The 26,069-nt window shown below is 40.9% G+C and overlaps 1 protein-coding gene across 2 annotated transcripts in view; it reads left to right on the top strand.

Annotated features, from left to right (window-relative positions):
- Positions 1–26,069, top strand: part of thoc2 (THO complex 2) — a 209,330-nt gene that overhangs the window by 150,082 nt on the left and 33,179 nt on the right. For both annotated transcript variants that reach the window (XM_060927494.1, XM_060927493.1), the window contains exons 19-29: positions 2,172–2,268; positions 2,554–2,671; positions 3,987–4,166; positions 8,119–8,283; positions 8,827–9,102; positions 11,691–11,832; positions 17,734–17,891; positions 18,185–18,313; positions 19,166–19,297; positions 21,563–21,747; positions 23,033–23,223. In XM_060927494.1, the coding sequence (XP_060783477.1) occupies positions 2,172–2,268; positions 2,554–2,671; positions 3,987–4,166; positions 8,119–8,283; positions 8,827–9,102; positions 11,691–11,832; positions 17,734–17,891; positions 18,185–18,313; positions 19,166–19,297; positions 21,563–21,747; positions 23,033–23,223 (1,773 nt within the window). The remainder of the gene's footprint in view (positions 1–2,171; positions 2,269–2,553; positions 2,672–3,986; positions 4,167–8,118; positions 8,284–8,826; positions 9,103–11,690; positions 11,833–17,733; positions 17,892–18,184; positions 18,314–19,165; positions 19,298–21,562; positions 21,748–23,032; positions 23,224–26,069) is intronic.

Raw genomic sequence — 26,069 nt, 5'->3', positions numbered from 1 at the left:
TGTTTGTGTCACAATAACACAATTTTCACCTTGAAAGTGGTAGGCTTCTTGTGCAAATCAAATGGTGCTAACCCTCGAAAAAGCCATTTTAATTCCAGCTTCTAATGTGTGAAAACAGGACAAACACCAAGGGGGATGAATACTTTTGCAAGACACTGAACACTCGCTGTGCATTTTATTAGGATCACCTGTACACATGCACATTAAATGCAGTTATTTAATCATGTGGCAGCAGCAGCACAATGCATAAAATCATGCAGATACAGGACAAGAGCACCAGCTAAGGTTCACGGCAAATATCAGACTGAAGAAAAAGTGTGCTTATGCATCTGAGAAGCCAAAACACATCGAACCTCGAGGTGGATGGGCTATAATAGCAGAAGACCACATCAGGTTCCACAAGACTCTGAGGCAGTCATGTGTACAGAGACTATGAAACTGGACATTTGAAGTCGGGGGTGATATTCCCCTCCCTCGCCCCTATTCTTCAGCTCTCAAGTTTTGAAGAGTCTGTGCCCATGATGACCTCACATTCTTTTTTCTTAGAGCCTGTGGAACCCGATATGGTCTTCTGCTACTGTATCCCATCCACCTCAAGGATTAATGTATTGTGCATGCTGAGATGCTTTGCTTCTTGCCCTGTTTATAAAGAGTGATGAAGTTAGTATACCTTTCCTAGCAGCTTGAACCAGTCTGCCCATTTTCCTCTGACCTCTCTTATCAACAAGGCGTTTCCACCCACAGAACTGCCGCTCACTCAACGTTTTTTTTGTTTTTTGCATAATTCTGTGTAAACTCTCGAGACTGTTGTGTGTGAAAACCCCAGATCATCAGCAGTTTCTGAAATACTCAAACCAGTCCATCTGGTACGAACAGCCATGCCACGGTTAAAGTCACAGAGATCAGACTTTCCCCTGAATGATTCCTGAAGCTCTTGACTTGTATCGGCATGATTTTATGCATTGTGCTGTTGTCATATGATTGGCTGATAATTGGATGATTGGCTTCATGAATGTACAAGTATTCCTTTTAAATTAGATTTATGAAAGGAGCTTTCTGTCAGTGCTTTGTAAAAGTCAGTAAGTTTATCAATATAGACGGGCTTGTGGTTTCTCAATTACATAAGCATATTTTTTTCCCCCTGTTAACTTGTGGGAACATCTGTTAATAACTGTGTTACGTTCACTTGTAACAGGAACTAACTTATCTCACGGACTTTCCGTAATGTTAAAGTTAACAATAAATGTTTAAAAAGAACCACATTTTATTCCTTAATATATAATAATTTGTAATCATTGACCAATCACAGTGGTATAAGCACACATCAGTACGCCCTTTTATGTTCTTGATTGATCGGTAGGTGTGTTATTTTTGTATACCAACACGGACTGGATGTTATATGTTATTCTTTAGATAGTAACAGCTCATTCACAGGGATATCGCTGGAGTTCCACATAATAAAAGATTAATCATAAACAGATTTAAGAGACATGGTGTTGAACAAAGTAAAACGTATAATTTTTGACAGATTATACTGTGGTTTCTCTCTAAAATGATAGTTGATGGTTTCTGAGAGCGAGTCAGAGAGAGACTTGTGAGGGAACAGCTGTTTATTGCGGCTATAGCACAAGTGATGACACAAACTAAGTTGTCTCTTGGACGTTCCACAATATTAAATCTAAAGATAAACCATTAAAATGTGGGATGTGTTATTCAGTGAAAAATAAAACATTGTAATTGTTGGCCAGTTGCTGTAAGATAAGCAGAGTGTTTGTATGGGGAAGCTATGGCCAAATGGTTAGCGAAGCAGTTTTGGGACCAAAAGGTTGCTGGTTCAATTCCCTGGACCAGCAGGAATGGCTGAAGTGCTCTTGAGCAAGGCACCTAACCCCAAACTGCTCCCCAGGTTGTTCTGTGTCTGTTGTATGTTGCTTTGGATAAGAGTGTCTGCTAAATGCCTTTAATGCAATGTACGTTTTAGTATAACTGCATGTTCTGTCATTTCTTATTCCTAACAACACATCTGATGCTTTTGGCTATTTAAACATTTACAGTGCATTTTTACATGAATTGTAAGGCAAATGGCTTAATTTAAGACTTAACTGTTTTGCTCTTGGTAAAAACGCAGTTTCTCTCACTAAGATGACCCTATTGAGCTTTGCTCTTTATAGGTCTCGCCAGTCTTTGTGGAGCGGTTTTCCGGAAGTACCCAATCGAGTTGGGAGGTTTGCTGCAGTATGTGACCAATCAGCTCAAGGCAGGAAAGAGGTATTGTTTTACAAGCTGCTGAAAGTTAAAAGAATTATTTTAAATATGTAGTAAGCAATATTATATAAGTTTATCATGATAGGCTGAGAAGCAGACTTCTCAGGCTGTACTGTTTTTCATACCAATCCACTCCCCCACTGAACTAATTGAGTCCCCCATTTCTGAGTCATTTTCTTTTTTTTCTTTATACCCCACTTACTTAGATTTTAAAAAGCTGCTGCCGTTTTAGCAATACTGTCAGTCATCCAACCCCCGCGTTTGTTTCTCCTCTTCTCTTCTCTCCAGCTTTGACCTGTTGATCCTGAAGGAGGTGGTGCAGAAAATGGCTGGGATTGAGATCACAGATGAAATGACAGCAGAGCAGCTGGAGGCCATGACTGGAGGAGAGCAGCTTAAAGCAGAGGTGCAGTAGTCCTGAGCGACAGTGTGGCCTTTCAAAACTGTTTCTCCGTGGGTGGAGAAAAGGTGTTCTTAAATAAAGACCTACAGTGATGAGTCAATGAAAACAACTACATCAATGATGAAACTAAAGACCTGTGCAAGTCTGAGTTCAGCCTTTTACGTCGACGCCAGGATTTGAACTGACTTTGCAAAATCCATTCCTTTCCTGGACAGCACTCTAGACCACTCAGCCATGGAGGATTTAAACTGAGGTTATGTAACATGGCACTTACATAGTCAGTACGTAGTGGCACCACACCATGACTGTGGAATCGCTACCTGAAGTTGGTACGCCAATTACAGTCTTAAACACGCTCAAACTTGGTTACGCATACAGAAACACACACATATAGAAAGGTGCCTCTATAGGATTCAGCCAAAGGCTGAGTCAAAAAAAGACTCTAAATGTCAACATTTCCTTAACCAAAACGGTCATAATGTCAGACTAAATATGCCTCTCTTTCAATATTCCACTGAAGCCATTGGTGGCAGTGACAGCACTGCTTCTGTTGGTTCTTTGCATCATAGAGCACGGTGTACAAAACTGCTTTCAGTTAGTACAATTATCTTAAATAGAACAGAATGAGCTTTTGAACACCATTATGGCAGTTAGTTTACTTTTACCGAGCCCAAGAAACAGTCCAACTGATTTCACTTACGTTTGCTTCTCTTTTACATCGGAACAACTGAATATGGAAAACACTCAACACTGAAATGTTTTTAGTGGTTTTTTTTTTGTTTGTTTTTTTTGTGGGGGATGGTATGAAACAAGCCTTAAGTTGCTGGAACCTTCTAGTTTTATTCTTTATCATCTTCAAAACCATGGGTGGGTGGGAATTGGCCACGGGGGGGGGAACAGTGAAAAATCTTCCCCAAAAAGTAGGAGCTCTCTTATATAAAGCAAAGGTTGGGCTTGCTCTATATTATCTTGGGTTACCAGGACAGGCTGTACTTGTGTCCTGTTCTCTGCACTGTTATTCTAATCAGGTTTTACCTTCATAATGCCTCATAAAAGGGAACACAAGCTTTTTTATTATTATTGAGAACCAGAGATACGAAAAAAAAAAACTGTGATTCTAGTTTGTTGTTCTCAAACTAATCTCTTCTGTTGAGGTTTTTACTTGAATACCTTATCCAAAATGAGTATGCTTTTCTACTGAATGTGATAGATGCAAAGTGATTGACAAATAAATCATAAAAAATGAATGAATGAATTTTGGGAGGCATAACCTTGCAATAAGTGAATTTGCTCACTCATGGTTTGTTTGTGTGAGTAGGGAGGATACTTTGGCCAGATCAGGAACACAAAGAAGTCATCTCAGCGACTGAAGGACGCTCTGCTGGACCACGAGTTGGCGCTTCCTCTTTGCCTGCTGATGGCTCAGCAGAGGAACGGTGTCATTTTCTCCGAGGGAGGGGAAAAACACCTCAAACTAGTGGGCAAACTCTATGATCAGGTATGCAATTAGAGCGCACTGAAATGTTCCACTCTTTCTAGCTGAAGTATTTTTCTAATCCTGAAGCTTTCTCAGAGAAATTGTGAAAGCGTTTCACATGAACACGCACGTTCAAACCCCCAGTTTGCCTCTCTTGTTACCCAGCTGCACAGCTCAATTACTTGCTGGGTAAGCCAACGCAGTGTTCATTTCCTCCGCGTTTTCAAGACCCACCACAATTCACAGCAGATGGTGCTAAAAACTCAACATCATCAACTCCATTTTGCGCAGGCATACAGAATGATCCTGTCTGTTGAGCATATATCTCGTGTTTGTTTGTTTTTTCCTCCCTTCTTTCTTCACACCCCTCTCTGAATGTCACAAATTAGAGCTTTTAGCAAATGCACCCTCACATCATAGGATTGTGGGAATAATTGCCCACGGTGTGAATGTGCAACACGCTTTTTTCCATGACCTCGGCAGGGAAGCGGTTTAATTAATAATTTGGACTTGTTTTTCTCTCTCTGTGCAGGAAGTTGCGTGTGCCTCATTACAATCAGCCGAAATGCGTTAGGCCTCCTCGCAGTACCCTGCCGAGATTGATCGACTCATCTCAGCCATTGAATGCACTTTGAAATGTGATTGCATGATTTATGCAAAAAGCCCTGTTTGGCACGTTAAAAAAAACCCTGCTTGCAATGTTATCAAAAAAGCATGAAATGACTAGTTTGTGTGGCTTAGTCTGATTTTACAGACTTTAACTTGGTAGACACTACAAGTTGTGATCTTGATAAATGGTGTTTATGAAGCCATTCCTCTCTCTGAACAAATTAAGCCATGGGTATTGAATTATTTTCCAAATAAGGACATTTAACAGTTATTCCATGAATTCGAGTCGTACATGTACAGTACATGAGCTGATAGCTGATGAAGGCATGTAGTGCCGAGTTGGCTATAAGCCATGTATGACGAGATTGAGTGGAATAATTGTTTTATTCTCTCCACATTCACTGGATTTTGAGAAATGGAGCATTTTTATTTTTTGCAAATTGGATAAATAAAAACTTTATATAAAATAAAACGTCTAACAAAATCATTTCTGCTTAGAATGTAAACAAACCGGCGAAATGACAGTAGCAATTTGTGAAAAATGCTCTAATAATTCTTGAAAAATTAAGCATATACGCTCTTACCATCAAATACTTTTGTTCCATATTTTGTTGCATTTCTTTGTATTTTTTGGGGTTTTGTTTTTGAGTAGAGTGTATTTCGTCCTCGGTTGGTTCAGCAACATGCTCTGCCATTTTTTGTTTTTCTCTACTCACGGTATATGAGCTGATAGCCTAGTAGTAGAGTAGCCAATCAGAGCACTCAGTTGCTCATATCCAGTGAGTGTGGACAGAATAAATATCCATATTCATGTGAATTTATACTTTATAGTTTAATTCCGTGTATGGTGATGTTTAAGAAGCTATAAAGAATGTTCTTTGGGGTTTTCTTAATATGGTGCAGTGGTAAATATTTACTTACAGTATCGTTTGTATGAATCGGTAGGATAAAAAAGAATTTTTTTTTAAACTACAGCCTCAGCCTTTCTTCTTGCCCTCTACCTTCACCACTCATCACTGCAACATCGCACCTCCATCTTCCAAAGACAGAAACGTATATTGAAACCTACACATGAAGCCAGAAAGGACACAAGTTGCAGCTCCAGATTCCCCAGAGGAGCCGTGTCTCTCCAAAACGATTAGCGTTGTAAAAAGCGAGACCAAACCAATCACAAGACTCCTTTGATGTTTGTTTCTGTGGCTACTCTCTGACTGAGGCTACTTCCCCATCTGTTCGGTTCTGGATCCCTTCCTGAGTTTTTACTTGCTGAAATTTGACTGGCTGAAGGATCACTTCACAGGTTCAAATGGCTAATTAGAGTTCTGACATGTGGAAGCACTTCAGATACCCAATTTCCGCACTTCAATTGCAGTTTTCAATTTGAGGTGCAGATTTTTATTGGTCAGTAAAAAATTGAGTGTTCTGTCTGTCAAGGTCATTCATTACGTATTTTAATTATCCTTCAATTATGTTCATAATCATCTCATCTACTGCAAATGAACGAGCAGCCACCCCCACCCCGGTCGAACATTTCTGAATTTTTGGTTTCTTCCGGTTCATTTGAGTAGGCTGAGAATTGCTTTCCTCGATGTGATGTCAATATTAGTTTCAGTATTAGTCATCTTGTTTATGCCAGCTTCCCTTTTAGCCCAGCCACAGAAATTGACTAAAGTGACTAATTTCCTGCTCACTCTGCCTATTTGTGTGTGAGCAAGAGCACAGAACTGTTTCAAGTTAGACTTTTCAGCATTTTATAGAAAGTCTTTTAGTAGTGCGGGGTAAGGTAGTCAGATGAAGACAGTAAAGCTCATTTTATTAAACCTGACACAGTACAGGTGCTGCTTCTGCTCAGCCATGCTTTGTTGATCCGTGTAGCTTTTTTCAGTTATGTGAATAGAAGTAGTAGTAGTAAAGTGAACTAAAATGCAAACAGGCTTTATTTTGTGACTTTTCATGAGCACGGTGCTGCTCAAAATACACTATGGCCAAAAGTATGTGGACACAGACCATTACACATTTCCACAAAAATAGAAACACATGGCTGTCGAAGATTATATTAAGTTTCCCCATGATGATGCTCATGTGCACAAAGCAAGCCATGGCTCTTCATGCTAGGCCTCTTCATCCAACATCAGTGCCTCACTTCACTAATGCTCTCGTGGCTGAATGGACAAATCTCCTCAGCCACACTCCCAAGGCCACTCCAAGCCAAGTCCCAGGCTTTCATTGCCCAGAAATCTAATAATTAAATTAAAAAAAATTTCAGCACTAATGTCATGTTGCTCTAATTAAGTGCATTAATTCAGCTATTGGAAAATGAGGGAATACTAGAACACCCAGAGAGAGAGGACAATCTTCTGACAATGACTGATATATAGCATAATGGGTGGGAAGCACCATGAAGCGCATTCTGTATGCATTTGTGATTAATTATTATGAAAGACAGTAGGGGGTGTGTTTTGTATGTCTGAGAAAACAAAAGCTGGTGACCACAATCTCGGCAGCATTCTGAACCATCGGAACATGTCCACTAAAAACAAATGGCCTGGACACAGTCTGCTTTTCCTGCACTCCCATGCTGGTCTTTTATCCACACCTGTGGTGTTTGAATTCGTTCTCAACAATTATCACATTACCACGTTTCTCAAATGGCCACAGGACACATGCTGCTATTAAAATTCTTAGTTAGCTCGCCTTTTATCCAGGCTTTGTTTACTGTGCTTGTTGTTCTTAGACGGCCATTTCACCTACAAGGAACCTCAGCAGGAATTACAGTTGAGCTCCTTTTTTTTTTTTTTTTAAATGCTCAGTGTTTGCAGCATGCTGTGCATCTTACAAGATTTCACACTCCAAGTTCACTTGCTGAATGGATATATTGCAGTATAGTTTGATATTTAAAAAAAAAAAAAACTTGGGTATTCTTCAGCTAAGTTAAAGATGTACAGTTTTCATATTTCACCAGAAATTTAAAAGCAATCCTCCATGAATATTTCAAATAAATTCCAACATCCAAATAAAAAAATAATAATAATAAAATAAAATCAGTTCTGACTTTTTTCCTGTTTGTTTAAAAGAATAAGCAGTGTCTGACCCAGGGTTCAGCTGGTGCTTCATTGCCTTTTATTTTCTTCCCTGCTACTTAGGAATCTCTTTCCAGCTCCTCTTTGCCCCTTTAAATTGTTTTACTGGCCATTGCATTGATTTCCTGGGGGGGCTCCTGGTGATGAATGGCTTTAATAAAGCAAGGTGCAGTTCGACAAATAAATAAGCAGCATGAGGATTTAGGAAGAGAATTTGCCCAGGAACCATTGGGAGAGTCTCGTTGAATGATGAACGGTCCATTTTCTTGTCTTCTTACCTCTAGTGTCACGATACACTGGTGCAATTTGGTGGCTTTTTAGCATCCAACCTGAGCACGGAGGATTACATCAAGAGAGTTCCTTCCATAGACGTGCTTTGTAACCAGTTCCACACTCCCCATGATGCTGCCTTCTTTTTGTCCCGCCCAATGTACGCCCATCAGATTATGGTGAGTCACATAAAATTGTTCATTTAACAATCTGTGCAACGTATAGGCTAGATTTAGTCATTATTGCATCATTTTTATATTTAACTTGGCTATTGATGTATGTATTCTGTATTTAAAAAAAAAATCATATTACCATACATTCTAAAGCTGCAGAAGTAGACTGAAAAGTAGAAAAATGCTGAAGTGTCCCCTTTCCCCCCCTCAACCCCTCCCCTTGCCTAACAAGATTTGTCTGCTTGCACTCCCTATGTAACATTCTCCGTATCTACTTTGAGGCACATTGTCAACACTGCATTTTACCATCATTCCTGATGCATGCCTTTTCATAAAAGTGCCGCAGATTTAAATCCCTGCCTCCGGCTGTGTAGCCCAGAGCTGCTTAGTGCCACTGATTTATTCCGGCTCATTGCCAAACAGAGCTCAGTCTCTGGCCTCGGTCCGGGAGCCGTGCCCACTCTGGTTTTATTTCGCTGACACGGCCATCGTTCCATGCAGTTCTTGTTTTGCTTCTGAATGGGCTAATCATTACGCTTCCCCTTCCAGGCCAAGTACGATGAGCTGAAGAAGGCCGAGAAGGGAAACCGGCAGCAGCAGAAGGTCCACAAGTATATAGCGGCCTGCGAGCAGGTGATGACGCCTGTTCACGAAGCTGTCGTCTCGCTCCACCTACCTCGAGTGTGGGACGACCTGCGCCCGCAGTTCTATGCCACCTTCTGGTCACTCACCATGTACGACCTGTCTGTTCCCCATAGCGCTTATGACCGCGAGGTCAACAAGCTCAAGATGCAGATTAAGGCCATCGATGAGAACACTGAGATGGTATGAGACAACTTTGCTAAGAGCTTCATGACTAACACCATGACATTTGGTGGAAGTTTTGTCTTAAAAGCTAAATTTTTGTTTCTTTAAAAAACAAACAAAAAAACCCCCCAAAACTAAATATTATAGTTGTACACATCGACCCAGGCAAGGTTTTCTCCGCTGTTTATCCCACACAAAGGCAAAATCAATGTAGTTAATAGCAATAAATTATCAGCAGTAGCAACCACAAAGCTGCCATTCTCAGTAGGCCATTTCATAACAGTAAAAGCCATTGATGAAATGTATAGCAAGCCATAATTACATATGATTGTAACTTTTTTTAATAGATGATTACATTTATTACAGATTATTTTAATGTCAAGGTAAATATATATAAATCCAAAAGGCAGATTTATTATCGCTTATTTCTTCTTTCATATCTGTTCTCACCCATTTTAGATTATACAGACCCTATTGTGGGATTAGTTAATGAAAACTAATCAATATTTATCAGCATTTATTTAGTTGGAGTAAAACCTTTGAAGAGATTAACTTATCACTCTCGCTCCGCTGGAAACTCACTGAGAGAAGGTGCACTTTGAATAATAGAAAGAGTAGTACAGTTGCTGAAAAATGAGGAGTGGACCGTTGGAGACTCTCTCTTCTCCCCTTTCCTTTTTGACTAAGAGAACCTGAACATTGGAGAATATTGTTAAAAAATATACTGTCAGGTTAATATGAAGTAAAAATCTGGTTGACAAACCTGTCATCAGGAAGGATCCCTAGCATGTGAAGAGGAATTGTATGACCATTTTCATAATTATGTTTCTTTGAAAGTGTGATAAGGCCAGAGTCAATGAAACATTCCTTATTAAATCGTCAACTGATAATAAGGGCTAATGCACTGCCTGGCTTAAAAAGGGAAGGTGTGCACACTAATTTCATTGGACCACATTTAGCTTTAATTATTGCACACATTTGCTGTGGGATTGTTTCCACAACCTTATGCAACATCAAAACTTTTAATGAGGTTCTGGTAAGGACCCCCTTTGGTGGCCAGTTCATGTGAAAACGATTCCGCATGCTCCCTGAACCGTTCCTTTCAACAATTTGAGTTTGATGAATCCTGGCATTGTTGTCCTGGAATACGCCTGAGCCATGAGGGAAGAAAAAATCCATTCATTGAATAACCTGCTCATTCAGTACATTCAGGTATTCAGCCAAGTTCATTTTATGGCCACATAATGTTGCTGAGCCTCGGCCTATCCAACTGAAGCAACTTCGGATCATGCCGCTGCCTCCAGAGGCTTGTACAGTGGCCACTCTGCATGATGGGTGCATTGCTTCATGCACTTCCCTTCTTACTAAGACCCACCTGTCACTCAGGAATAGGGTCAATGTTTAAGCCTAGGTCACAACTGGACGTATGATTTTTTTGGCCGTGCGATTTTTGGCGTTTCCCAAATCACTGCGGTTTTTTTTTTGTTCATGGAGAAAGACGCACGTTGGCCGTAAGTTTGTCTTGCAACCTGAAAAAAAATGTAAGCGCCCGTAGAGTTTGTTTGACATGACAAAGAACCTCTGCGGCCAGTCTACGGCTCGAAAATCAGCACGTCACACGCGCGCCCTCCGTGCGTTTCTTACATTTTTAGCACGTAGACCGGCCGTAGGAGCACGTACGGCCGGTTGTGACTGAGGCTTTATGCTCCCTTTTCTTCTAATTCGCCTCAATAACAAGTGGTTTTCTTTTGGACACATGGCTGTTTCGTCCCAATCCTGTGAGTTCTCATTGTATAGTGCGTGTTGAGATGCTTTTACTTTCACTATTAAACGTATTTTAATAATGAGTTCTGCATAATTTGACTTCAGTTGTTTAAGTGATCTCCGATCACGGTCAGTAAAGATTTTTTCCTGACTACATTTCTTCCATGAAGTTGACGGTTCACCACTATCCTGGCCTAATGGTAGCTTTGGGACCAACATGTCACCGGTTCAATTCCCTGGACTAGCAGGAATGGCTGAAGTGCCCTTGAGCAAGGCACTGAACACCTAACTGCTCCCTAGGCTGCTCTGAGTATGTTGTACATTGCTCTGGATAAGAGAGTCTGCTAAATGCCATTAATGTAATGTATCCTTCCAGGTTTTAATAATCTTAACCCAATTCCAGTAATTTCAGCAATCTCCTTCATTGTTTTCTGTACTTGATGCAGCCTAATAATTTGACCCTTTTGAAAAACAGTATAATCTTTTCCACAACCATGGTATACATCTTCCGATATGGTTGTTAAGAAGTGAGAAGCTATTCACTGCGTCAATTAGGGTTAAAAGAATTGTTGTCAATCATTGTTGTCAGCTGAAACATGGATTTTTCAATCAAATTGTCTTAAGTATTTGATTAAATCCAAACAGCAAACTTGTGCAAATTCAAACTTTTTTTTTTTTTGGCCAGGCAGAGTATAAAACTTGTAGGTTATTCCAAGCCAGTTATACTTGTGTGTTGAACATGATGAAGTAGCAGTTTTAAGATTTGCTTCAAAGTTCCAGGAAGCAAAGTCACTGAAATTGTGGTCTGTGTATGTGTTTGTTTTTTGTTTTCTCTGACAAAGCCACTGAACAAAAAGAAGAAGGAGAAGGAGCGGTGCACTGCACTGCAGGACAAGCTGCTGGAGGAGGAGAAGAAGCAACTGGAGCATGTGCAGAGAGTCCTGCATCGCCTCAAGCTGGAGAAGGACAACTGGTTACTCGCTAGTGAGTACTCCACTCCTCTTTTCTCTCACTGTATCGCACTTTCTCATCTAGTCATGAAAGTGTTCCGGAATTCTGGGTTTTTAGATTTTCCGCCGGATTTTTTTCTGCTAATGACGATATTTGACAAAACTCTTGAAACTCTCCGGTTTTCCGACTGGAGAAATTTATTTTTTGGATTTTTCGCGTTCCTAGACGCGGCGTAATACTTCACATCGTCCTTGCATGGGCGCGGTCCTTAAATAGCCCAAACATAGTTCATTAGTTCTTTGTTAACGGTGCGCGTGCCGGAGCTCGTTAGGTGCGTGCTCCAAGGCGCGTGCTCCAAGGCCTGACACCATTCTGCGCAAGCGCAGCACAATCGCACTAGAAAGCATGGTCAAGCTGCCAGTGTAGCTGCAGTCTTTTTTTAGTTGCGAATTACGAGTATTTTCTCGTGTTAATAATTCGCCATGTCAAAATAAGCAAAACTTTCCTCCTTCTCTCGACGTGACGAGAGGTAAGCAATTTATATACAACCCCGATTCCAAAAAAGTTGGGACAAAGTACAAATTATAAATAAAAACAGAATGCAATGATGTGGAAGTTTCAAAATTCCATATTTTATTCAGAATAGAACATAGATGACATATCAAATGTTTAAACTGAGAAAATGTATCATTTAAAGAGAAAAATTAGGTGATTTTAAATTTCATAATAACACATCTCAAAAAAGTTGGGACAAGGCCACGTTTACCACTGTGAGACATCCCCTTTTCTCTTTACAACAGTCTGTAAACGTCTGGGGACTGAGGAGACAAGTTGCTCAAGTTTAGGGATAGGAATGTTAACCCATTCTTGTCTAATGTAGGATTCTAGTTGCTCAACTGTCTTGGGTCTTTTTTGTCGTATCTTCCGTTTTATGATGCGCCAAATGTTTTCTATGGGTGAAAGATCTGGACTGCAGGCTGGCCAGTTCAGTACCCGGACCCTTCTTCTACGCAGCCATGATGCTGTAATTGATGCAGTATGTGGTTTGGCATTGTCATGTTGGAAAATGCAAGGTCTTCCCTGAAAGAGATGTCGTCAATGGGAGCATATGTTGCTCTAGAACCTGGATATACCTTTCAGCATTGATGGTGTCTTTCCAGATGTGTAAGCTTCCCATGCCACACGCACTAATGCAGCCCCATACAATCAGAGATGCAGGCTTCTGAACTGAGTGCTGATAACAACTTGAGTCGTCCTTCTCCTCTTTAGTCCGAATGACACAGCATCCCTGATTTCCATAAAGAACTTCAACTTTTGATTCGTCTGACCACAGAACAGTTTTCCACTTTGCCACAGTCCATTTTAAATGAGCCTTGGCCCAGAGAAGACGTCTGCGCTTCTGGATCATGTTTAGATATGGCTTCTTCTTTGAACTATAGAGTTTTAGCTGGCAACGGCGGATGGCATGGTGAATTGTGTTCACAGATAATGTTCTCTGGAAATATTCCTGAGCCCATTTTGTGATTTCCAATACAGAAGCATGCCTGTATGTGATGCAGTGCCGTCTAAGGGCCCGAAGATCACGGGCACCCAGTATGGTTTTCCGGCCTTGACCCTTACGCACAGAGATTCTTCCAGATTCTCTGAATCTTTTGATGATGATATGCACTGTAGATGATATGTTCAAACTCTTTGCAATTTTACACTGTCGAACTCCTTTCTGATATTGCTCCACTATTTGTCGGCGCAGAATTAGGGGGATTGGTGATCCTCTTCCCATCTTTACTTCTGAGAGCCACTGCAACTCCAAGTTGCTCTTTTTATGCCCAGTCATGTTAATGACCTATTGCCAATTGACCTAATGAGTTGCAATTTGGTCCTCCAGCTGTTCCTTTTTTGTACCTTTATCTTTTCCAGCCTCTTATTGCCCCTGTCCCAACTTTTTTGAGATGTGTTGCTGTCATGAAATTTCAAATGAGTCAATATTTGGCATGAAATTTCAAAATGTCTCACTTTTGACATTTAATATGTTGTCTATGTTCTCTTGTGAATACAATATCAGTTTTTGAGATTTGTAAATTATTGCATTCCATTTTTATTTACAATTTGTACTTTGTCCCAACTTTTTTGGAATCGGGGTTGTATATTTTTTCCATCAAAGTTGCATTTTGTGGTTTCGAAGCTAAGTTTTAGTGCCGTTTCTAGAACACAGCATCAAAAAAACATGGAAGAAACAGCAATAATGGAAGAGCACCAGCTCTCAGCTGCCTAAAACTAGCAATGGTAATTATTTTTTGTTACATAATGTACTCAGGCTGCCAGTCAGTGTGTGACACACACACACCCTACGCCCCTGATTTACATGAGAAATTTGGTTTTCATTGGTGTGTTTAAATTTACAGCCAATACGAGCTAATGTAAACAATTGGCTTCAACTCGCATAAATATGAATTGGAAATTTTTAGTTCACTTTAGCTGATGCAAACGCACAACCCTACTAAAAGATTGATAAATGAGGCTCAATGTCCCCAACATTGAAACCTGAAAGCTTTAGAAACTCTAACAGACCTTTACTTTTTAACAGTACTGTTTTGGGATTTTGCTGAGTTTACCTTCAACTGTCTGATATTTTTTCAAAGTAATGAACTGTGTAGCCAGGAAAATCACCGCGTTTTCTAAATGCACTCCTGAAAATTACTCATTAACTCGGGGAATTAAATGTGATATTTTTGACATGTTAATCATTAATGTACATGAAAGAAGTTATAACTTGTTTTAGTGAAAAATAAGTACTAGAATGCAGGGTTTTGCGTGTTATTAAAATATTTTCAGGGGACCCCCCCCCCCCCCCCCAATTTCAGGGTTTTTTCCTTTGCTCCACTTTCATCTCTACTCATCCCATATGGCCCTGTCAACAAGCTAGGCATGCCTCATTCTAAATCCTTTTCTCATGATGGTTGCGGAATCTTTTCTCATGGCGTAAGATAATCGACCCTATTATATGTAAACAAATGGTTGATCTCAAAGGACCACACTGAAACAACACCCCACCTCCAAAATTATCATTATTGTTTCTCTTAAAGGTTGGGTGATATCTGATATTGCTGTATTTAACAATTATTTGCTGAAGGCGAGACAAATATTGGTGAATTCACTGAGCCTGTGGCGGATAATTGTTTTAGTATAAATACACAGGCGGTTTTTTTTTGTTGTTGTTGTTTGTTTTAAACATGATTTTAAAAAAAAATCATGTATTTCAATCTTCAAAACTGGCATGCAAATGTCGTGCACAGACTTGTCACTTATTTATGCAAGTCACATAAAATACTTTGTTTTGAAATAGATAAAATAAATCACAATTCCACCTTACCTTTGAATAGTTTTAGACCAAACTTTGTGGCATCTTTAGTGCTTTTAGGAACAGCATTTTCTCTCTCAATTTCTAATTCTTCCTCACTTTGGTGACGAAGCGATTGGCTGCCATTTTTGTAATTGTATCAAGAAATGGTCCGAATCTCTTGACCATTCAGTGCGCGTGATTTCCTGTAATCACCTCTGTATTTATCTTATCTCCTTATCTCTAGCCGCTTTATCCTGTTCTACAGGGTCGCAGGCAAGCTGGAGCCTATCCCAGCTGACTACAGGCAAGAGGCAGGGTACACCCTGCAGTGTTTCCCACAGACCAGGTAGCAATTTGTGGTGCTCCACTGTGCCAGTGAGGGAATCATGCGCGGTGGTGTCGTGGCGGTCGATGGAGTCGGTCATTGGGGTGTATAATGCAAAGTGCATTATACACCCCATGCATAATGCAAAGTGTTTACAGCGGGCGGTGTTCAAACACACAGTATTTTTCTTCAGAGTCACCTGCTGGGACTATTTTAAAGCTACAAGAAGCATTTGAGATTACTCAGTTCAATCTAAATTCTTTTAAGTTCTTTAAGAGAAGACAGCTAAAACAATTTTTACCAGAACCCTGCCTGGTTTCATTCCTTGACCCAACTTTACATTACAGGGCAGGCCATTAGTTTGCTGGGCTTGATGTTGGTGGAAAACCTGTCTTTTAAATTTATGAAAATTGCTCACCAAAATTGAAGTTAAAGTTTAGTTTTTACCTTAGTTTTTTGCCTTTTTGGTGGCAATCTTTCAATCATTCTTTAGTTGAAATTCAAGGAATAAAGTGCAAAAAACAAGCTGGAGGTTTTTATTTTAAATATTGAACTCAACACTTACCTCAACCAATACTAAAATGAAATAAATAGTATAATGTAACAACAAAATAATAATAAAATAAAATATCATAATTAGATGTAAGAAACCACTTAAGGTAACACCAAGGCAACTAACAATAATGAAAAAGCATTACCCTAATGGGTGCAAAGCCTGCATGCCTTATCAGAACATTTAATTCTGCGTGGCTTCCTGAAAAAAAAAAAACTCAAGTGCCCTATCGTAAGGGAAGTCATTGGGTGGGTTCGGGACCATTTATGGAGATTCGTAAGCAGGCTGCCAGGTGTTCCCCTTGGAACATGAAATTATGTGTTATTCATTTTCCCTTTTGTAAAGTACCAGAGGAAAGTGATGTCTGACATCTGATGCTCTCCTGGTGGTGCTCTGTTTTCAGGTGTCTTTCTAAGTAGTCTTTGCAGTAAATGACTGCAGCCACCTCAACAAATGCCCTCTGATTTGCACCTTTCCTGGGTGCAGGCTTGTGCTGCCTACAAAGTCTGCAGAACATCCCTTAAACAATATAAAAGACCATTCATCTAATTTGCTAAATTAAACATCCACAATTATGTATAATACAAAATAAGTAAATAAAAATAAATCAATCAATATGCTGATTACCATGCTGAGTGTATGGTATAACCATGGTTTAAACTGGGACATAGTTACCCATTCTGGATTGAATCCAGTCTCCCTACCGTATGTCCAGTTTTCCTCCTCGCCTCCTCTATCAGAAACATAGAATCAAATTTACTTTCTCCACTTTTTTTTTAAATTAGCTATAAGTCTATCTGTTTCCACCTCACCTGTTGTTTCAGCAGTAGCTGCCTGTCTTACAGCAGCAATGTCAAGCCATTAATAATAACTTGCATGAATGCTGAAGCGGGATAAACGGGATAATGCAATAAGGCTGGTTCCTCGTGTCAAGCTGCTACTGTATGCATCAAAATTGGTTTATAGCCTGACTCAGGGATGTCCGTTTCCTGTAAGCCAAGAAGGCTATGATAAAGCTCATCACGAGCACGACGTAGGCTACCTTTTAAAATAAGGGGTCGGAAGGTGAATCGGGAAGGCTGCGTTATTTTAAATTAGCCTAACAGGCCTACTTGCAGTCCGGGTATATGCGCAATGGCAGGCCTGTGTACACGCCTCTCCGTCTCTCTCTCTCTCTCTCTCTCTGTGTGTGGGTGTGTGCGTGCACGCGTGAATGAGAAGAAAGAGCACTATGAATGAACGGAATGATACGCAACAGAATTTTTTTTTCCCCAAAATCGCGAGTCTGATTGTGTGGCGATAGGAATCCATTGTGTGGCGCTGCGCCACACAATGGTCTATGTATGGGAAACCCTGCCCTGGACATATCGCCAGGTCATCACAGGGCTGACACATAGACACAGACAACCATTCACACTCACATTCACACCTACGGTCAATTTAGAGTCACCAGTTAACCTAACCTGCATGTCTTTGGACTGTGGGGGAAACCGGAGCACCCGGAGGAAACCCACGGGGACATGGGGAGAACATGCAAACTCCACACAGAAAGGCCCTCGCCAGCCACGGGGCTTGAACCTGGACCTTCTTGCTGTGAGGCAACAGCGCTAACCACTACACCACCGTGCCGCCCCTCTGTATTTATACTAATAACTATTAATCCTTTATTAGCACATGTCTGTACTTGACCTGTTTTCTTACTTTACCTTTTTGCAGAATCAACAAAGAATGAGACCATCACTAAATTCCTTCAGCTGTGTCTGTTCCCACGCTGTGTCTTTTCAGCCATTGATGCCGTCTACTGTGCTCGTTTCGTTGAGCTTGTGCACCAACAGAAAACACAGAACTTCTGCACACTACTTTGTTATGATCGCGTGAGTCTTTCAAATTTTCTGAGCTCATTCAAGCTGCTGCTTCTTTAGCAAGCACATGCATAGTGAAGAGCTGTTTGGGTAGGGTTGGGAAGGACAACAGCCTCAGCCAGCAGACTTGCGCTGGTTTAGTGTTTGTGTAAATGGCAGTTTCCTGCTGGGTTTAATTGTGCCAAGTGTTTGATAATGTGCATTAAAGCAGCGGTGAGTAAAGAGCTTGTTTATGGTGATGCTGGAGATGTGTGTCCTGCAGGGTGGCATTCATAGCCTTTTTCTTTCTGTCGTCCTTTCTTCAGGTGTTCTCTGATATCATCTACACAGTGGCGAGCTGTACAGAGAACGAGTCTCGGCGTTATGGCCGCTTCCTGTGCTGCATGCTGGAGACGGTGACTCGATGGCACAGTGATAAAGCCATCTATGAAAAGGTGCAGAAACCAACATGCAGCGCATGCAGGGCCACACGACTGATTTGTTCATTCAGTTGACCCCACAGTTCAGGTGGCCATGTTGTGTGACGGGTGCAGCATAATAATAAACGTATATGACTATTATATAACTAAGAATAATTAGCACTTTTTCCACGAAATCGAGTCGTACATGAGCTGATAGCAGAGGAGACACATAGTGCCGAGTCGGTGATAAGCCATGTACGACAGGATTGAGTGGAATAACTGTTTTATTCTGTCCACATTCATTGGATTTTGAGCAAGAGAGCATTTTTTTTTTGTGAATTTGATAAATAAAAAACTTTGTACAAAACATTTGGCAATCATTTTCACTTAGAATGTAAACGAACTGGTGAAATGACAGGAGCAGTTTCTGAAAAATATGCTAATTCTTGAAAAATAAAAATAAAAAATACGTTCTTACCATGAAATCCTTTTATTCCATATTTTGCTGCTTTTTTAAAATATATTTTGGGGGGATTTGTTTTCAAGTAGAGTTTTTATTTTGTCCTCGGTTGATTTCAGCAACATGTTCCACCAGTTTGTTTTTCTCTGCTCATTGGATATGAGCCAATAGTAGTAGAGTAGCCAGTCAGAGCACGATTGCTCATATCCAGTGAGGTGTGGATAGAATAAAAAAAAAAAAGTATAACTAGTATATAACTAATAATAACTGTATAAGCACTTTCCCTCATTTGTTTATGAACCAAAATAGATATTCCACTTTCAGCATTCAGTGTTAATACTATAAATACATTTTGTTTTTATGGCGTGAGTGACCTTCTCTGTTTAGAACTGCAAATTTAAATGAGACTATGCTTTCTTTGCCAGGAGTGCGGCAATTACCCAGGGTTCCTGACCATTTTCCGAGCCAGTGGTTTTGACGGAGGAAATAAGGCGGACCAACTTGACTATGAGAACTTCAGACATGTCGTTCACAAATGGCATTATAAGCTAACTAAAGTTAGTGTTTCTTGCCTTTTTTTAAAAAAATAACGTGACTGGCAAAGCTGTACTTCCCCTCCTTAGACATGTATTTCATTATTTTCCCTTTTAGGAGATATACAGTGTCTTGAATAGGTTTGAGAGTACAGCGTGCAGTATATGTAGGCTGAATGTAACTAATGTAGCCAAGTCACAATGGATTTTTGAAATATTTTCAGGACGACTGTCTTCATTCCATGTGGATAAATCTAGTGCTGTTCAATGAGCCATGATGCATGTTTGTACCTTTTTCATAGTAAATAATTAAGGAATAAAACATGACAGGATATATTATTATTGGGAAAAAATGGTCACAGATGACAATTACTTGTGTTTTAATCAGTTTTTTGTGTAGCATCTGCTGTACGAGTCCCTGTGTCAACTCTTAGTATAAAGATAATACCGCTTTATAACAAGTGCATTAATGGAAAATCTGTCAGAACTGCTGTTAGAGAAGATTAATTTGAACCTCTGACCTATCAGAATCGAGAAATTAACAACAAAGAGAATTGAGAAGACTAGCAAAGCAAAATTCATTTTAACAATATGAATTTTGCTTTGCTTGATATGAGGCGTGATGTTTGTTTTTCTTTTTAGATGTCAGGATTTTTTTTTAATGTAAGGCATATTGGTTGAATGGTGCTGAAGTGTTGAAGGCAGCTGAAAAAGTGGTTTTAGTGTAAATGAAGGAATCAGTTTTACTCCATGTATTCCAATCACTGCCGGCCCCCCGACCCCCCCCAAAAAAAAAATGATTATTGTTGTTCTCCCCATTACAGTTGGATCTGGTGGATCAAGTCCTGCTTGGTTTTGCTTTCACTAACAGCACTATGATTTGTCATCTTAGGCCCTGGTCACACTACAGATCGCGATGGGTTTGCGAATATTTGGCAATGAAAAGTTGATAGCATCATCACCAGTTGTACAATACAGGGTGATTGGTCTCGGAGTTTTGCAAGGTGTTTTTTGGTGTCTCCACCTCGTTGAGTGGCCAAATACATCGCGAAAAATTTCAATGTATGCATTGAACTTTGGTGGTGATGTTTGTTGCTAAACTAAGCAGCAAATCTTCGCCGATGGGTTTGGGAATATTTCCCGAAGCTTGGGGAGCCTTTGTCAAGCCTCTTCAGATGTATTCGTCTTGAATCCATGTCCCTGATGCACATGGGAGCCTCATCAAAACAGCGGCTCAGCATAGCCTAACCTTCACCGAGAATTAAAGTGCATTTCCATTCGGGGATTCTTCGGAGCGCGTTGTGCATGCGCTAGGGACCCAGTCGTAATGAGAAACACCCGATGCTGATTTTAGCACAATCAGCACGCTGTTTTCACAGAGACTTTGTGAAGTGTCAGGTACGAGGCGGTAGGTAGATGGATCTAAGTGCAGGAAGAGTGTTTAGTAGCAGGTGTGATATTTACAAGAACAAAACGAAACCAAAAGCAGAGTCATAAACATGGCTAGAAACAAATGCAACAGTGATAATACTTCGCAAAGCCTCTGTGTTCTTATATGCGTGTGCTGATTGTGCTCAAATCAGCACCAGATGTTTCCCATAACGACTGGGTCCTGTGAGTGAATGTGACCATTCGAGCACGCAAAGGTGTGACAGTCAAGTGTTCACCTGCTGTGTGACCACAGCTTTTAGCTCGCCCTGTATATCGACATGCATCGTCACCAAAACACCTCATTTTCATCGATAACCCATCGCGAGCTATAGTCTGACCGTAGCTTTAATGCCATTAAAATAAAGTGGATGGTACTTGGAACTTTCCTCACCTGTGACTTAACAGATAAGGTGGCGGCTTTTAGACCCGTTGCTACATGCTGTTTGGTCATTGTGTGTATCCAAAAACAAAAATAGCAAACGAATGACTGCTTTTAGAAGAACCTTTTAAAGATTTTGTTGTTTTGGGTCCTTTTATTTTGTCTTTGTACTGTCCTCCCTGGGAGTCCATTAAACTGGGAAAAGAAAATCAGTTGATCCAAACTGCCTCATATTGCAGGCTGATTAAATAGGCCATTATAATGCGCCACCTACAGATATAAACGCCTGTGTATGCCACAAAATCATACAACCTATAGTGCTGTATAATTCAGTTCAGGCTGTAATATGATTGTTGCATTTTTGATGCAAACTCGTACCTCTGATCTTAAAAAGGAGGAAGTGCAAAGCTTTTGAGTGTTTGTTATGCAGTGCAGCATTCAGATGATCTAACCTTTAATGAGGCTTGTGTGTTTTCTAGGCCTCGGTGCACTGTCTGGAGACGGGCGAGTACACCCACATTCGCAACATCCTCATTGTGCTGACCAAGATCCTGCCCTTCTACCCAAAAGTGCTGAATCTGGGCCAGGCGCTCGAGTGCCGAGTGCACAAGATCTGCCAGGAGGAGAAGGAGAAGAGGCCTGACCTCTATGCTTTAGCCATGGGGTACCTTGCATTCTGACCGGCCTGTACCATTTCTGCCATAGTCCCCCCCCCCCCCCCCCCCACACACACACACACACACACACACTCCACCTCACATGTTTATGGTTTTCAGTTGAAAGGGATGGTATGGGGTGTTGAGGACTTGAGCAGGACTTGTAATTGCTGTGTTTGCCAGCTGTTTGCTGCTCCTCTTTTGTTCCTACACTGCAGTCTAGCTTAATCCTTGCAACCTTCTTATGGTACTGTATTGTCTTATTGATGAAATCTGGAGTCTGGAGTGAAGGGTAATCTTCTCTGCTTAGTGAGCAGCTCACTAAGTGGAGCGAGGCATAACACTCTTGCTTTTACTTTTCCTTCTTTCCGAAAGCTTATATTTTAGCTCATTTAATCCAGGCAATGGGGAAGAATGATGAGGTCAGCTTTGCTTTAAAAGCCTTCCACATTGGAGCATAATGAATCCATTAATTCACCTCAGCCTGTCCTGTTATGATAAATATGATCAGAACAAGGTTTTTCTTTTCTCCAGTCTAATCTAGGTTTGACTTTTGATTACAAATTTGGCAGGCGTCCTTATCGAGTCTCAAAACATCTCCTCATGCTAGGACTAATAAGTCAGGGTTTCAAGCTAAAACCCTATTAGACACGACTTGATACAATGAGGTGGTAAAGCAGCATTCAAATGGAATTATTTTAAATATTTTATAGGCAATGGCATTACCAGCTCTACTGATTTACACCTTTATTTTTTGGCTTGCTGCTTCGTATTTGTCACATGGCCAAACGTGTTTATAAGAGGAGTTGAATTTGACATTTGTTGATCGGTTCATGCCATTTAAGGTTAATGAGGAAGTGATTTCCACTCACTGAATTTTTGTGAATTTTCACCCCTGAGGGTTTTCAATGCTCAGGCCTTCCCTGTGGGTTAATTGAAGTGACAAATGATATTCAACATTTTTATGCCACCAGCTCGACTTCTGCTCTAACCAGACGGAGGGCAATATTGATCTTTTGCATTCATGGTACAGATGTACACAATCAACAAGAAAGTGGGGCTCAACATTGCAAGCTCCAGGCGAATACACTCAAAGCACAAAAACATTGTCAAACATTTGGCATCGAATATTTAGCTAAATTCTAAACCAGGGTATTCCTGCTTTTTTTTTTTTTCTTCTCTTTTTCTTCTTTCTTTCTTGTTGGTAATGTCTGATCAGATAATGCTATAGAAGATTATTGACTGTGCACCACTGTGTGTTCTGTGATTTTTAACCGTGTATGTGACTTGCAGCTACTCTGGCCAGTTGAAAAGTAGGAAAGCTCACATGGTGCCTGAGAATGAGTTCCACTACAAGGAGCCTGCGAGCACCGCCAACCCTGGCGCCCTGCAGAACGGCCCGGGCAGCTCCAGCAAGCCTGGCACTGCCACTCCTGCCTCTGCCAACACTGGAAAAAATGAGGAGGGGGCTGCCGAGGACACAGGTGAGTTCCATGTCAAAATGTGGAAAGAGTGCTCTAGTATGGTCCAGTACATGTTATCAGTAACTCTTTGGATCAAAGAATAGTTTTCAAGCAGGTCACGTGTTATTTCTCATTCTTCATTTCAAACTCGAAGACAAAAACAGGACAAATAGGGACCATAAAGCACAGAGGACCTTACTAATCAAATCATTACTATTAAGTTTGAGTTGAGTGATGACCTGTAATTATCACTACAGAAGGAATAATAGTGAGAAGAAGGGCCATATATGTATACGAGCATCATTTTAAAAAAATAAAAATCACATTGTGTATGTATAGTGCTATAATATGATGGCTGGGGTGCATAGGGTGTCAGGGAGGGACAGTACCTCTTTAGGGGGGCTTGCCATGCCCTTTTCAGGATAGCTGGTCCTTTATTGGCTCTCACCTGACACTCAGCTCTAACCTGTGGAATTGGAAGCGAGTGAATTGGTGCGCTACAACATTGATATCGCTGCCCTCAGCGAGACCAGGCTGGCTGAAGAAGGATCTGTCACCAAACTGAAGGGTGGCTACAGTGGTATGCAAAAGTTTGGACACCCTTAATCAAAATTGCTGTGAACAGTTAAGCAAGTTGAAGATTAAATGATCTCCAAAAGGCATAAAGTTAAAGATGACTCATTCCCTTTATATTTTAAGCAAAAACAATTTTTTATTTTCATCTTTTACATTTTCAAGATGACAAAAAAGGAAAAGGGCCCGAAGCAAAAGTTTGGGCACCCTGCATGGTTAGTACCTAGTAACACCCCCTTTGACAAGTATCACAGCTTGTAAACACTTTTTGTAGCCAGCGAATAATCTTTCAGTTCTTACCTGGGGGATTTTCACACATTCATCCTTGCAAAAGGCTTCCAGTTCTACAAGTTTCCTGGTCTGTCTTGCATGCACTGCTCTTTTGAGATCTAGCCACAGATTTTCAGTGATGTTTAGGTCAGGGGACTGTGAGGGCCATGGCAAAACCTTCAGCTTGTGCCTCTTGAGGTATTCCATTGTAGATTTTGAGGTATGTTTTGGATCATCGTCTTATTGTAGGACCCATCCTCTTTTTAACTTCAACTTTTTTACAGATGGTGTGATGTTTGCTTCCAGAATTTGCTGGTATTTATTCGAATCCATGCTTCCCTCGACCAATGAAATGTGCCCTGTGCCACTGGCTGCAACACAACCCCAAAGCAGGATCGATCCACACCCATGCTTCAGAGTTGGAGAGGTGTTCTTTTCCTGGAATTTGGCACCCTTTTTTCTCCAAACATACCTTTGCACATTGTGGCCAAAAAGTGATTTCATCACAAGTGATTTTTGATTTCATCAGTCCACGGGACTTGTTTCCAGAATGCATCAGGCTTATTTAGATGTTCATTTGCAAATTTCAGACGCTGAATTTTGTGGCTAGGACGCAGGAATGGTTTTCTTCTGATGACTCTTCCATGAAGGTCATATTTGTTCAGGTGTCGCTGCATAGTAGAACAGTGCACCACCACTCCAGGGTCTGCTAAATCTTTCTGAAGGTCTTTTGCAATCAAACAGGGTTTTTTATTTGCCTTTCTAGCAATCCAATGAGCGGTTCTTTCAGAAAGTTTTCTTCGTCTTCCGGACTTCACCTTGATCTCCACTGTTTCTGTTGACTGCCGTTTGTAACAACATTACAATCTGAGGAAACAGCTACCTGAAAACACTTGGCTACGTTCTTGTAGCCTTCTCCTGCTTTGTGAGCATCAATTATTTTATTATTCAGAATGTGAGGGAGTTGCTTAGAGGAGCCCATGGCTGTTGATTTTAGGGACAAGTTTGAGGAGTCAGAATTTATACAGCTTTCAAATCTGCATCATCTGACCTTTCCTAACGAAGAATTTGAACAAGCCACAGCTCAATAAGCTAATTAAGGTCTGGAACCTTGGTAAAAGTTACCTGAGAACTCAAATGTATTGGGGTGCCCAAACTTTCACATGGTGTTCCTTTTCTTTTTTCGACTCTCCAATTGTACAAAACAAAAATAATACACAAATCTTGCAGAAACTGCTGAAAAGAAATGTCTTTACCTTTATGCCTTTTGGTGATCAGTTCATCTTCTGCTCACTTAACTATTCACAGTAACAGACATTTTCAGTAAGGGTGCCCAAACTTTTGCATGACACTGTATACCTTTTTTTGGAAAGGCAAATCCCAAGATGAGAGAATACATGGGCTAGGCCTGGCCATCAAGTCCACGCTTCTAAAGCAGCTCCCTGACCTCCCCACCTCTATCAATGAGCATCTGATGAAGCTCCGCTTCCCACTCATTGTCTTCCGTCATATCACAGTCATCAGCGCCTATGCCCCTACTTTGACCAGCAGCGACGAGGCAAAAGAAACCTTCTGCGAGGACCTCAACAACCTCATAAAGGCCACAACTCCCAGAGACATGCTCATCCTGCTGGGAGACGTCAATACCAGAGTCAGCAGAGAGTACTGGAAAGGCATGCTGGGGGCACATGGCATAGGCAAAATGAACTCTAATGGCTCTTGAGTCCCCAGAAAATGACTTGACGATCACCAACATCCTGTTCAGACAAGCAGACGAGTATAAATCAACTTGGATGCACCCACGATCAAAACAGTGGCACCTCATTGACTTTGTAATCTGCCGCAGACGCGACACCAGAGACTTCAGGATCACCAGGGTCATGCAAGGAGCTGAATGCTGGACCGACCACTGACGGCTTAGGACGGTCGTCAAACTGCACATCGTCCCTACCCACCACAAAAAGCCAAAGCCTGGTCAGACTGCCGTTCAACACCATCAAACTTCAGAACCCAGCATGTCGAGA

The sequence above is a fragment of the Neoarius graeffei genome, chromosome 8, assembly GCF_027579695.1.
Source record: "Neoarius graeffei isolate fNeoGra1 chromosome 8, fNeoGra1.pri, whole genome shotgun sequence".
Lineage (NCBI taxonomy): Eukaryota > Metazoa > Chordata > Actinopteri > Siluriformes > Ariidae > Neoarius > Neoarius graeffei.
This window is presented reverse-complemented; position numbering and strand designations above follow the sequence as displayed.